Source organism: Mus caroli, chromosome 1 (genome assembly GCF_900094665.2).
Source record: "Mus caroli chromosome 1, CAROLI_EIJ_v1.1, whole genome shotgun sequence".
Taxonomy (NCBI): Eukaryota; Metazoa; Chordata; class Mammalia; order Rodentia; family Muridae; genus Mus; species Mus caroli.
This window is the reverse complement of record NC_034570.1, coordinates 2,904,272-2,918,367: the sequence shown is the minus strand read 5'-3', so window position 1 is coordinate 2,918,367 and position 14,096 is coordinate 2,904,272. Positions and strand designations below refer to the sequence as shown.

General features: G+C 36.2%; 1 protein-coding gene across 2 annotated transcripts in view; it reads right to left on the bottom strand.

Annotated features, from left to right (window-relative positions):
* Rb1cc1 (RB1 inducible coiled-coil 1) overlaps positions 1-14,096 on the bottom strand; it is a 62,080-nt gene that overhangs the window by 16,462 nt on the left and 31,522 nt on the right. For both annotated transcript variants that reach the window (XM_021181217.2, XM_021181334.2), the window contains exons 8-15: positions 11,866-12,036; positions 11,163-11,347; positions 10,797-10,983; positions 10,635-10,716; positions 10,482-10,543; positions 8,245-8,348; positions 7,872-7,998; positions 5,896-7,787 (exon numbers count right to left, since the gene is read on the bottom strand). In XM_021181217.2, coding sequence (XP_021036876.1) covers positions 5,896-7,787; positions 7,872-7,998; positions 8,245-8,348; positions 10,482-10,543; positions 10,635-10,716; positions 10,797-10,983; positions 11,163-11,347; positions 11,866-12,036 — 2,810 coding nt within the window. The remainder of the gene's footprint in view (positions 1-5,895; positions 7,788-7,871; positions 7,999-8,244; positions 8,349-10,481; positions 10,544-10,634; positions 10,717-10,796; positions 10,984-11,162; positions 11,348-11,865; positions 12,037-14,096) is intronic.

Here is a 14,096-nt window from a genome sequence, read left to right as displayed (position 1 = left end):
GTAATCCTAATTAACAGTTAACAAAGAACTACCAGTGCAGCTGGAGGGTACATAGCAGTAATTTAGAATATAGAAAGTCATAGCCAGATTAGATAATCAAGGGGAGCATTGTATGGAATGTACTGAAGTGGGGCTACAACTGGCAACAGTCACAAATTCAAATTTTACTGTAGACAAAATGCTTTCTGAATGATGCTATATTGAAGGAAAAGAACATGTAGCAAATAAGTAGAGGAGGTTTGTATTGCTAAGAATGAAACAGTATCATTCAAATTGCCTGACTGAGGGTGTGTGTGCACAAGGGCAAATACCTATCATTTCTAAATTGTTTCTTAAATCTATGTATCACTGTGTATCACCTTTATTGTTGAATAAATGCTGGACTGAGATGTCAATGGTAGAGGAGAGAGTTGTAGTCAAGCAAGCTATCACACCCAGTCTCTCTGAAAAGTGCCTATGATCCCCTGAACCAAAAAGTGATTAGTACAGGTATACTGCACAATGAGGAAAAGGCTAACGGGGTAAACAATAAAGCCTAAGACCTCTTGAGATGGAAGAGTTAACTAACACAGTAATGAAACAGTAACAGTTGCCATAATAACCAACTTTTGTTCCGTTTTCTTTTTCTAAACTACCATTTCCCGGCTTTGGGGAAGCAAAAAGTTGTGAAATGGCAAAGGAGTAGTAGTGGTGATATAAAGGGGCACATTGAAATTCAAACTTAAATGCATACTGGCTAAGATTAAGTGGTTCTGTTTAAGTGCAACCAGACTGAGCTTAGTTATAAGCTAACTAGTTATAACCTAGTGGTAAAGTAAAAACACATGGAGATCAGAGCATTCCACAACAACTTTTATGAAAGGACCAATGAAGGTAGGGCTTTGGGGCACGTCTCAGATGCCTTTTTAAAGACTAAAGATCTTCTATGCCATACAGCACAGGAGTCTTCTTTTTCAAAGGGATGCAGTTCCACTCTCAAAACTCGGATTCTTTACAAGATTCTGGAGCAGAATTCAGTTGCTTCCAGACCTACTGTGACTTTCGAACCAGGTATCCAAGTAAGTTAAAAATGTAACCAAAGAGGTTTGCATTCACCAATTATTCAAATTTATTTTGGCAAAAACATGGCAAGATAAGGTGGAGGATGCACCCAATGTGGTAGACATAAGCTATTAGTACAGGAACAAGAACTCAAATCTTCTGTTATGGTACAGACAATAAAAGTGTTAACCTAATGGTCTCTGTTCTAGTCAGATTTTCAAAAGCAGTCACTGAAAACAAAAACAAGAATGTGCATGGCACATTGCAATAAAGCTGTTATCAGAAGCCCCCACACCTGCAGGATCAATATCTCAAGTCATACAAGGGATGCCTGGCAGCAAAGGTATTATGAACTCTTTATATACTGCTTCTATACACAAATATCTAAGGCAAAGATTAACATACAAATTAGGCAAAGAAAGTAATATAGTCTTGTAATAAAATATAAATGTGCCCTCTCAAGATATCCTATCAGAGTAAACTCACTCTACAAGTCAGGAGAGGTAGGAACATCGACCTGGTGAGATGAAATAAGGTAAATGGTAGTAAGTAGCCACTGTGTTAAAAAGCAAGGGCACTTTCCTTCCACATTAGAAGAGGAATCATGTGCCATAATGCTCCTGAAATTAAGGAAAAGATGGGGAAGCTGGGGGGGGGGGCGGTGCTTGTATGTAACAGGAGAGACAATACACATGTTATAAAGATGGACAGATTCCTAGATTCCAGCTCATGGATCCATGCCATAAATAAATCATCTGCAAATTTTATTAGAATCTGTTCAGCAGGCATTAAATGTCTGGCTTTGAATCTTGATTAGAAGCTGACCTTGCTGCACAGATGTCACAGTAGTTTACTGTCAATGACAAAAGGTTTTTATACTTCATTGTCTTTGAAGAATTGTGTAGTTAATGCTCCCCTCCTCCAGGTCGAGTTGCCAGAGATGCTTGTCTTCCTCCTATTCTGGACATCATACTGATCTAACACACTTAATGGCGATGGCTGGCTAAACCTGAGTTGTAGGGTGAATTTACAATTATAAGATATCTTGATTGGGCAAGACATATGCAGGCCTTGTACAAAGGCTATGGATATTCGGGGTTAGTCAGCAGTGTCTGGATTCCCTCCGAAAGGGAAAAGGTATTGCTGTGCAGGCCTCTTTTTTTTTTTTTTTAAAGGTTTATTATTATATAAGTACACTGAGGCTGACTTCAGACACACCAGAAGAGTGTGTCAGATCTCAATACAGATGGTTGTGAGCCACCATGTGGTTGCTGGGATTTGAACTGAGAACCTTTGGAAGAGCAGTCAGTGCTCTTACCCACTGAGCCATTACTCCAGGCCCCTGGGCAAGCCTCTGAATCTTGGAAGTAACACATCCCTGCCTAAGTATGTTGTTTTGGGCCATTTACAAAAAACATTTACCAAGGCTGTCTACTTGTTCAGTGAACAAAGCAAAATCCACTCTTTTATAAGGTCTAGATTAGCATATAAGCTTCTTTAACCCTTAGACCACACACCCGAGTAGATATTTGAAGTGTGACTAACAGAAATGAACAATACATAGAAATCTGCAGCATGCTGTAGGAAAATCATAATTAAGACCCTATAGACAGGGAATCAGTATTTTCCTTTTGCCAAGTTTATCATCAAGTGCTCTACTTGTTCCCTGTAAAGACTAAAAACCTTACTACAATCTCCTAAATTACTATGAGAGACCATGGCTGTTTTGCATAAAGTACTGTCTATATTAGTTACTTTTCTGTTGCTGTGATAAAGCACCCTGAGCAGGGCAACTTAAGGAATACTTTACTTTAGATTCATAGTATAAGAGGGCCATTTTGCATGGATGAGGTAAAGTCCAAATGCAGTAGAGCTGTGAGCCTAAGACCATTTTGCGACAATTCTTCCAGTTATGTCACAATAGCAGAACTCGAAATTGGTACAAATATTATTCCAAAGAAAAGCAACAGACATTTTGCCTACGCTTATTTAGAAGTGATTTACTTCTACAGGAAGCAATTCTTGAGAGTGAGACTGCCCTGTGGGTAGAGTACTTGCCACACAAGCATGCTGACTTAGGCTGGAACTCCCCAGAAACTATATAAAACCAAGTGTGGTAGCATACCTCTGTAATCCAAGCATACTACTGGTAACATGAGAAGCAGAAATATAAGAATCTTTGGAGGCTTGCAGGATAACTATTCTGAGTATTCAGCAGTGAATGTTAATAAGAGGCTTGTGTCAAACAAAGTGGAAATCAAGGCTGTCCTTTGATATCTACATGTGGCATAATACATGTATGACCCTTTCCCCAAGCATTTTTAAAATTATGCTATTAATTGGCCATTGAGCCCAGTGAACCAATAAGTAAAACTGTTATCTGCTATATAGCTGGTTTAATTTCATACTGTCTAGTAGAATAAGGACATAAAGAAACTATTAATACATCACAGTTTCCCTGGGATGACTCTGGGCACACTACCATGTCTAGTAATAGAGGGGACAAAAAGGAAACTAATGAAAAACTATACCTCCTAAGAGTAGAATTATAGCTCAGTGGTGTACTTGCCTAGCATGTACAAAACTCTGGGTTTAGATACTTTTTAAAAAGTTAAATTAAAAACTTTTTGGCAACTGTATTATAGAAGTAAATGGTAGTCTCCTTACAAAGATTTGGGTGCCTGTCAGGAAAAGTGACCACCAGACAAAGAACCGGCTAAGATAATGAATGGAGTAGATAATAGAAGGAAGCTGCATGCATATATATTATTTACTCTTGCAACTGATAATATATATATCAGTTGCAAGAGTAATTACAGCAATAAAGGCTAGTAATTAAGTCTACCCACCCTACAGCATTTATTTTTTAATGGCGTTTTGTAAGTTTTTTTTTTAATGCTTCCTAAGGCTTTACAATTCCTTCTTCTACTCCTACACTTTATGAAGGTAAAACAGTGGTAGTTATGCTTGATTTTCTTTTCAGCTTCTAACCTACAGAATGGCAGTGATTTGAACAAAACAAAAAGGGGACAAATGTTCTATCAAGGAAGGATACAAGAACAGCAATTTGAGTCTTACCTTTGAAAACAGAGAGGGTAAGGAAATCTCAGGCATATGTGGGACAAACGTTGCATCATGTGAAACAAATGATATTATTTGAAGTGTTTTTATTTAGGCATTCCATATGAATAAAGAAATACCGACATCTGACTACTAAGTTTAAAACAGGGTACAATGCTAGACTGTGCTCCCCCACAACACTGCTACCAGCTCTTTTGCAATCTTATACATACTTCAAGGCAGAGATTCTACATTTCCCCAAATCCCTTGGAGAGCTTCAAATATGCAATAAAAGAACACCTGCAAGGTTTGGGAGACAAGAGAGCTCCGCCCTATTCTCCAGAAGTGGTTGTAGCCGGTCGTCTCACAAAAACTTCCTCACCCGGAACTGAGAACTACTCATTTTATGTTGTAGATTAAGCCAGTATTTGCTGCTTTTAAGAGGTTCTTGAGTACTGTGGCAGCTTCCCAGTGAGCCATGGAGAATCAACTTTGGTGCATACTTCAGAGGATGTCTTGATATTTCACTTAGAGCTTGATAAAGTCTCACTAAACTTTAGTCAGTCTCTTTTTGGCCCTTTAGACTCCAGCCTTGACAACTGTTCTTGTCAAGCTTGTATTGCTCAGCTGTAGCATGAAGTTTGTAAGTTAGTTTGGAGAAAATTTCCCACTCCTACAATCTGATCTCTTTCAATACTGGATCAAATTTTTCATCTCTTACTCTTGGTTTCTTATCACTCTTCCTTGCTATCAACAAGCACCTTGGAAGGTCAGCTGGAAAGGCTAAAATTTCCTTTCGTTTGATTGCGTTGTCTTTATAAGGCTGATCTCCTGATCCTGACCCTGTGACCTAGAATAAACGTGAACTGGTGCATGCTGTACTAAGAACAAAACTCGGTGTTACAGCATAGCCACTGCAATAATTCCTGAATATATCCTGCTATTACCACTTTACCATCCAGTTCTTTAATGAGCTTTTTCAGTCATTACAGTGTTTTGACATTTTGTCTTCAAGTTCTATTTCCACAAGGCTCTCACCTCCCACAAATACAAAAAGAGCTATTTTAAAATCAGCATTACAACACCGGCAGAAACATACACATATATGCACGCACAATACAATATTCACGCTGAGAACTAATGGTAGGACTAAACAATAGATTTACCACACTGTGTAAAATCCTACCACAAAATGAAAATACCAAACCCATCTGTGGTAACAAAACAGCAACAACAACAAAATCAGACATTACAAAATTTAAGTAAAAAACACACAAGCAAAAAGTATGGAATTTAAAAACATTAGCTTTCCAACCAGAGAAAACAAAAATGAAATTGTAGTATCAAGAAAGCAATAGTGAGGACCATTCTGTATATTCCCATCGACATAACCCTAAAAAATATACGAAAAGAAAAGCAATTTCAACTGAAAAATTTAGTAAAGGTACAAATCACGTGTTTCAAAACATTTTTCTGAAAATGATTTGTTGTTTTCTTTTTAAGGCAAAGTCTAGCCTAAAACTAATTCACTCTGTAGCCCAGGCTTGGCTCCACAGCAATCCTCCTGCCTCAGCCTCCCAAGTACTTGGATTACAGGTATAAGCTATCACACCTAGCTCCAGCAATAATAAATTTACATAATGCTATTTTTATGTAAGAAATATTATTCTAAGGTAAAATTTTTTCACTTTTTGAAAATATCCCAGAAAATATCCTAGAAAATCAACCAATCAAGGTATTATAATTAACACATACATCTGAAATAGTAAATTACATTCCAAACTTAATACTTACCTTTTGGCTATTTGATTCTCAAGATGCTTAACTTTTTCTAATAACTCTTTCTCAACAAGTTCTCTCTCCAACTTAAATTCATCTAGTGCAGTTTGAACAGCTTTGTTTTTTTCAAAATTAAGCTCCTGAATTAACTGTTCTTTGTCTTGCGCGTGGTTCATGACCAATTTCTCCTTGTCTTTCTCAAGGTTCTGGATAAGTGCTTCATACTTCTCTTCTTGTTGGGTTATTTTTTCATCTTTTTGTTTTTCAAGAGCACTCAATTCTGAGTTCAACTTAGTCTGCAATTCAACTATTTGTTCTTTCAGGTTTTTTTCTATTTCAAACGCTTGGTGATGTAAAGATGTAACATTGTCTAATTCAGCCTTAAGTCTATTAGATTCTTCTTCATGTCTACTGATTAACTCTGAAATGCACTGATCTTTTTCAATTGTCATTAAAGCTCTTAACTCTGACAAACCCACCTGGTAACTCTCATTATTATCATGAATTTTTTGGTTTAGTTTACTTATTTCTGTTCTTAAATTTTCAGTCTCTTGTTCAAGTAAAGACTTCAGCATTTCCTTCTGCTGTGCTCTGCTCTCTTCCAACAAGAGCTTTACCTCATCTGTCTCTGCTTCCTTTAGTGCAAGTTCAACCTCTAACTTACATCTCATGTCTGACAAGTCAGAAACTTTGAGTTTCAGCTCCTGCAGCTGTTGCTCTTTTTCCTGAATGGTTGAGGCATGAGATTCTAGCATCTGGTCAATTCTTTGCTGATTTTCTTTTTTTAATTTCTCCAAAGACACATTGTGGTCTGTCATAACTTTCTCAAACTCCTGTGTGTGCCTGATGTGCAGTGTGTCCTCTAATTCCTTCAGGTGATTTTGTTCTAAGCACTGAAATTCAGCTCTCAATGACTCTATTTTTTCATCATGCAGCTTTTTCAGGTCTTCTAACACCATCTCTCGTGACTGCTTCAGTTCTTTAATTTCACAATTTTGAGTATGCATTATATTTTCCATCTCTAACAACTTCTGATCCTTTTCTTGCTGCACACAGACAATAGCATCCTTTTCATGTTTAATCGAAGTGAATTCATTGTCTTTATTTTGTAAAGCCTCTTCAAGGGATACTAAATCTTCTTTCAATTTTAAAATTTTATTTACATTTTCTTCACTGTCTTTTGCTAGAGCATCAAGTCTACATTCATACTCAATTTTTAAAGATTGGAGTTCTTGCTGATGCTTTTCCTTTAGTGTTATTTCTAGAGAACATTTTACTTTTTCAATAATATTTCTTATTTCTACAGCTGTACATTTTAAATAATTTGCTAAGTCACACTGTTCTTTTTGTACAAATGTTCTGAAATGGCACAGATCGTCCTTGATGGTTTGTATACTGCTGTGAGAGTCTTGTGCAGCAGCTCTGCATTTCTCTAGCTGGACATGTAGAGCAGCCCGATCCCCAAAGCCCTCGTTTCCACGAGTACTTGTGTCTTGCATACGCCTACTATCTATTGCATTGATGACTGAAGAGTAAAGTGACTCCACCATCATTTCTGGACTTTGTGGATCACTTATAGGGTTTGGANACGATAANNTTTCTTCTATCACAAACTCATTCACAGCAGACATAAAGTCAGACTCGGGGCTTTCTGCTAATGAATCCAAGTCTATAGAAGCTTGGTGAACAGTTTGTTCTGTGTTTGGATGGGAGATGGTTTCAAAATCAAATGTATGAGCATCGATACTATCTGGAGATAATTCTTCTAAGGGACACACTGCCGGACATAAGGTATCCTGAACAGTTAGTGGAGGAGGAGTTTTTGGTGAGGTAGTAGTTGTAATGCCTGTTGTACTTTCTATTCTTGGAGAAGCAGCTGACTGTGGGGATGCCTGACTTGTGGATACCTGAAACACAGAGTTAAAGTCTTAAAAATCTGTAACAGTGCAAACATCTTATATTAATAAAAATATTTAAAACAACTAATTTGCCTTTTGTTCATTTAGGAGATCTGTAATAGTCTGTGACATTTCATCCAAACTTTGTGCTGCTTTTACCAAATTATGTAGGGCAAGTACATGCTGGTGTAGAGGTTCAAAGTCACAAAGTACGGGAACCCTGAAAAAGAATGATAGATTTTTTAGTTTCTAACAAACTGCAAACAAATTGTTTCATTCTCTTAAAAACAATGAACAGCAAAGTCAGTCCTTCTTAAGCAAGGAGAAGCAAAGTGAAAGAAGCTTGTATACTCACTAAAAAACAAAACAACAACAAAAACAGTATAACAAGCTAGGGAAGCCATAAGAAAGCAAATCATAACTGTCATCATTTTAAGATCAAGTCAAAAGTATTCATGGCTGTTACCTGAGGAATGGCTGCACTTCTGAAGGACAAAATGATTGAAGAAACTGTAAATCTTTTAATGATATATCTGGAAGTTCACAGTCAAATTTTCGAGGCTTCTGAGTCTATAAATGGAAAAAAAACTTTACCAATACAAAGGATGAATTTATGATTTCTTGAGATAATTAAATCCACTATAAGAGACTGACAAAAACATGTCAAATGCTCTCTTCACAATTAAGAGAGAACACTAATAGACTTAAGCGAAAGACCATGCAAATATGCCAGGGCACACTAGTCTGGGAACTGAGCTTCTTGGTGGTAACTAACATACTTGTTCTTTCCTTTTTGTCTTAGCACCATTTGACAGAAATTCTAGTATTCCATCAACACTAAATACATTATTCTCCAATTTTCCCTTGACTTGGGAAAATGAATGGTCACAAAATGTCTCTATAGTAAACTTTGTTGGTGCACCTTAGGGAGATTTTTTTTTTCTTTGCTCTTCTCATTTAGAAGAATTCAAACTTTAATTCTAAATGAAAAATGAATTGTAAAGACCTACTAATTATTTTTTATAATACTGGCAAGAATTGGTATCTTTTAAAAGTAACTCTGATTATCTTAATCACTAGTCAAAAAGATTTATATATGTCAGGATAATCTTCATAAAATAGGTTCATTGATAAATGAGTATGTAAATTCTAGTTACAACTGTGCATTCTTAAGAAATACTACCATGCAGAAACATGTTTGAGATTGACAACTTAATATGGTGGAAGGACATAGCATTTCCTAAATTTCGTTGATCATGAAACACGTTTCTTTCCATTTAAGAAATTAATAAACCCAGCTAGCTGCGCTTATGAATCTATCAGATGGCATTTTCATGTTTAATTTTAAGGAAAATTTACTGAAGACTCAAGCTACTCTGACTCAAATAATGAAGTGGCATGGAAACAATGAGATGAAACAACAACAGACAGAAGGAAGATTACAAAAAGATAAAATGAAAAACAGAAAAAAATTAAAAAGGTGCCACTGATGATGCCAGCCTACTCTGAGGTCTTGGATGATAAAGTAGTGGTAAAGAACTCACATCTTGCAGGGCAGTGGTGGCGCACGCCTTTAATCCCAGCACTCGGGAGGCAGAGGCAGGTGGATTTCTGAGTTGGAGGCCAGCCTGGTCTACAGAGTGAGTTCCAGGGCAGCCAGGGCTACACAGAGAAACCCTGTCTGAATCCCCACCCCAAAATAAACAAACAAACAAAAAAACCTCACACCTTAGCAGTAAGCAAAAGCTCTCTAGCTGAACTTAAGACTTGCTCAACAGACCATGTCTGGTACTGCAATCCTCACTAGCTATTCAGCACTAGTGAAATCAGGATTACTGTAGGAGAATACACAGCCACTAATTTACTAAACCAGCTTCATCCCTAACAGTCATTGATATCTGTCCTTATACCCACATAGACGCACACATTTTTACCCTCCACCAAGGAATCTTCTCTTTTGCAAAAGAGACTACAAAAAATTAAAATCAATCAATATGAAGAGTTGAGGAAGCCAGTACCAAAAGATACATCTACATCACTCCAGGAACTACTTGACTCAAGGAACATTGAAAATGGGGCAGACAGATTGTTCAGAGACTCTGTCTTCGAGTAACATCAGAAGCTACAACCAAAAGTCTCACCAACATGACCACCTGAACATGAGCTAAACAAGGAGGACACTAACGAATACACTAAGTTGCATGGGAAAAAGCCCACAAAGCCTCATCCCTACACAAAGAACTACAGACAACTGAGTAAAGCTGGAAGCAGGAGAGGTTTCCCAGGGTGAGCACACTAATCACTGTCCAGTGCCAAATGGTCAACTCTGAAAATATACATACAAGTAGCATTATACAGATTCAGATTATATCTAGGAATATTTAAATATCCACATGTATATATATATATAAACCATTGGTAAATGGATTTTTAAAAGTCCATGAATTTGAAGGTGATCAGGAAGTATATATGGGAGATTTTAGAGAGAAGAAAGGGAAGAGAGAAACACTAATTAAAATAAAATCTCAAAAATTAACACATATTAAAGCTTACACCAGGTAACCCTTAAACCCAAAACATTTTATGCTAATTTAATCCTATCACTCACAACTTATTCTGTTTCTGATAAATGCTTCTAACCCTGAAAAAATAAGGCTTTATAATATAGAAATTTAGTCCTAGTTAGAAAAAAAAAATACATACACAAAATGAGGAAGGCCAGGAGTCCAGTCCTTTAAACAGACGATTTCTTAAAAAGGACTTCCCTGTACAAAGAAACCAGGAACACGGTTATTTTAGAAATTACTTAAAGGCCAAAAAATAAAGAAGGAAAAGGGTAAATAAATTAATACTTACTAAATAATTTCCCAAAGGATTCCCTTTTTGACTTTTCAGCTTCATATAATTGTTTTCCGTCTTTGACTAAAGCACCAGCCCACTTAGAAGAGGAACATTTATGTTAATAAAATATACTAATTATGAATGTTAATATATAATTAAATAATTAGAATTGCTTACCTCTCTGTAGTGTTTAATGAACATTTTTCTCCTTACAACCTCAACAACAGCTAGGCAATACATCTGAGGAACTGTACTAAGAGCCTCAACAATTCTGACTCTTTCTAACAGCTCTATCACAAGGCGGAGCAGTGCCTGCAGTTTTTCTCCATCTTGATCAGCATGAAGCATCACAAAACAACACCACCTATAGAAAAAGTTCATTGTTTTCAACATTTGCTAAAAGTCATCTTGTAGGTAAGCTGTGAAGATCAAGGCTCTATAAAGTCTAACCCTAGAGTTAGTCAATATGCATTTCAATGAAATTACTGTTATTCCTGGGAAGATTAAAAAGAACAAGGAGTGAAATATGACGGAATCTCTTACTTCAGTCTGACATGAAGATTGTTTGCTAGCTCTTGTTTGGCAGTGGTACACTTCTGTTTAATATCCAACAGTTTTCTGTGGTTTTGCAACATAATCATTAGTTGATTTGCATGACTCAGACACAGATCAGGTAACACAGATGCATCCTTCAAGTTTTCAGCTCTCATCTGATTCGCTAAAAATCCCTGTGGGAAGGAAAATGGCATAAGCTCTCAAGAGAAAAACTGACAAGGAACCACTTTTCATTTAGATTCCTAAAATTCCTATCTCACATTAAAGGGGGGAGGGTTAAAAAGAAATGGCTATTCCAAGGACGGAAAGCCACTTTACAACAATATGTAGCTTGATAGCTTTACTAAAATAATTAACACAAACACAAGCCAAAAGCAAACAAATTCTTTAAAATGTCATGGAAACACAAAATTTAAGCTATCTTAAACTTTTATAATATTTGTTTTCTTATTAAAAATAAGCACATAAAACATCAACATCACAAGGAATAAAAAACACATAACAACCAACCAGAAACCACAGCACTTAAGCAGGAAGACAGCCTGGGCTAAACAGGAAAACTCCAGTCCATCAAGTAGGAAAAGTGGGAGGGAGAAGGTGAAGGGAATGAGAGGAGAGGGATACTAGCACAAAATGAAATTCAGCTGCTTGGCTCTGGGAGCTACAAATCAAGTGGTCATAAACACAATACCTGAGCAAGCTCTTTCTGTTCATTTACCAGCCGGCTACAGCTAGCAATCATCTGGTCCAAGGCATATAGCCGATCTTCAAGCCCTTTAATGGCTTTCATATTCTGATTATCAAGTTTGGCAATAGTCTGATGGCATTCTAACATAAATGGTTGAATAATCTTTGGGTCAAGCTAAATGAGAAGGAAACATATATGAGTAAAATCTTCTGGAAATAGTTTTATCTATATTTCACAGTAACTAGATACAGAGTAAGATACAAAGGATATAGAAAATGATACAGAAAAATACACAGGAAATAAAGTTATACTTCCAAAGGAAGGTTAATAGTATGAACCCCATCCTACAAACAACTGGTGCTAAACAAATCACAATACAAAAGTCAGACCATAACTTCAGTAATCACAAATCTCAAGTTAAACAATTCTCCGTATCCCTAAGGATATGTTGTTTTCAATGTCATCAAGGTCATATAAAGTGGAGCTAATGACAAACCCATTCTTTGGTAGTAACTCATCAACTCATCTTCTCTCGAAGCGTCTTCCATAGTCAGGTATGCTGGCATATGTTTGTAATTCAGAACTCAGCAAACAAGGTAGAATTAAAAAGGCAAGGTTTTTCCTTAACAAATGGGACAGAAAGCTTAAACTTAATCTCTATTGAAAGGAAATGGTTTGGTCAATAAGATGTCTTAATAGTTAATTTTTCCTGTCCTCTGCCTTTAGTTCTACGTGTTTGTAGTGTAACATTTAACTATATGATGCCCTTGGTGGTGACTGTTTTCTAGTAAATCTGGTCACAGATATTAAATGACCTTGTTTCATTAAAGGCTCCTGGAACTGTGGCATAGTATACTACCTTTGCTTATCTCCTCACCCTCAGGTTCTGCTACTTCATTCACAGATCTCTCCTCACATTCTGATTACTCTGTATGGTTTTAGCTTTCATTAAGCATAACATATTTATTTATTTTGAGNCAAGGTCTCATTCAAGGAACTTACAGTACATTGCCGAGGCTAGTCTCAAATTTTCAGTGTTGGGATTATATGTGTGAACTATCATCAATAACTTGAAAAAAACATTTTATTACATCATCATTATTGACATTGCAGTACTGGTAACTAAACCTAGAGCCTTGGTGGGTAAAAGGGCATGAGCAAATGCCTTCTCTCCTTTCACAATGAGTCCTGGGGGTTAAAATGAGGTTTCAGGCTTTAACCCACTGGGTCACCTTGTCAGATCCTAAGTTCAACTTTCAATGGATGAAAACTAGTTCAGCTTTTCATGCCTCAGAAGGGATTTTGAATACCTGCCAATATCAACATGCAGGTATCATTCAAGTTATTTCTTCAACTGTGTTTATTTTGGGCACGATTGTGAGCTTTCAAAAGCCATGACATATACATGCAGGTCAAAGGACAACTTGTGAGAATCAATTCCCTTCTGCAGCCATCTAGGACTCAAACATCATATTCAGATATCCTTTACCCACTGACTCATCTCGCTGATTGGGGTCTTTTTGACTGTCTTTCTGATGTGTAAAGGAGGAATTTGACTAGGCCCTTTAAATGAGGTTAGGGAAGGATAAAACAGGAAGATAATTCAAGTGATGTGAACAATGGTCAGGAAGAGAAAAACAGTGGATTTACCTTTAACATAACTCCTAAAAAAACCTTACTGTAATAAAAATTTATTTAATATTTTGTGGATAATTTTATTCCAATTTCCCAAAGATTTGAAAATATTAAAATCATGTTCTACAAACATCATAGAAGTATTATTGATAATTTTTCTCAAGTGTTTGAAATTAGCATTTTCTTAATGTTTAAGTTCAAAGAGTTTTTGCTATTTTAAATTTTTTAAAATATACTCACTGATAAAATAATTTCTCTCCTAGAAACAGTGATAATCTTTTTTAAGTAAATTGATTGTTAGACAATGTACACAAATATATAATGTGTTTTAAATAGTCTCCCACTATGTCAGGTGGTATCATGTAAGGGCTTTTGAATATATTTCTCAATGATTCATTTTTAATATTTTATGCTCTTTTACTATGCTTAACCCCAAAAGAATATTTTGTATGTTTTGAAACAATTCAGTATTCAACATTAGATATAGAATCCCCGGTTACTGATAGTATTAAATATTCATTAATGATATTTTTAGGGTATGAAAGGATATGAATTAAAAAGATGAATAATTTTTTATGTATTATTCGATTCTCTTTTTT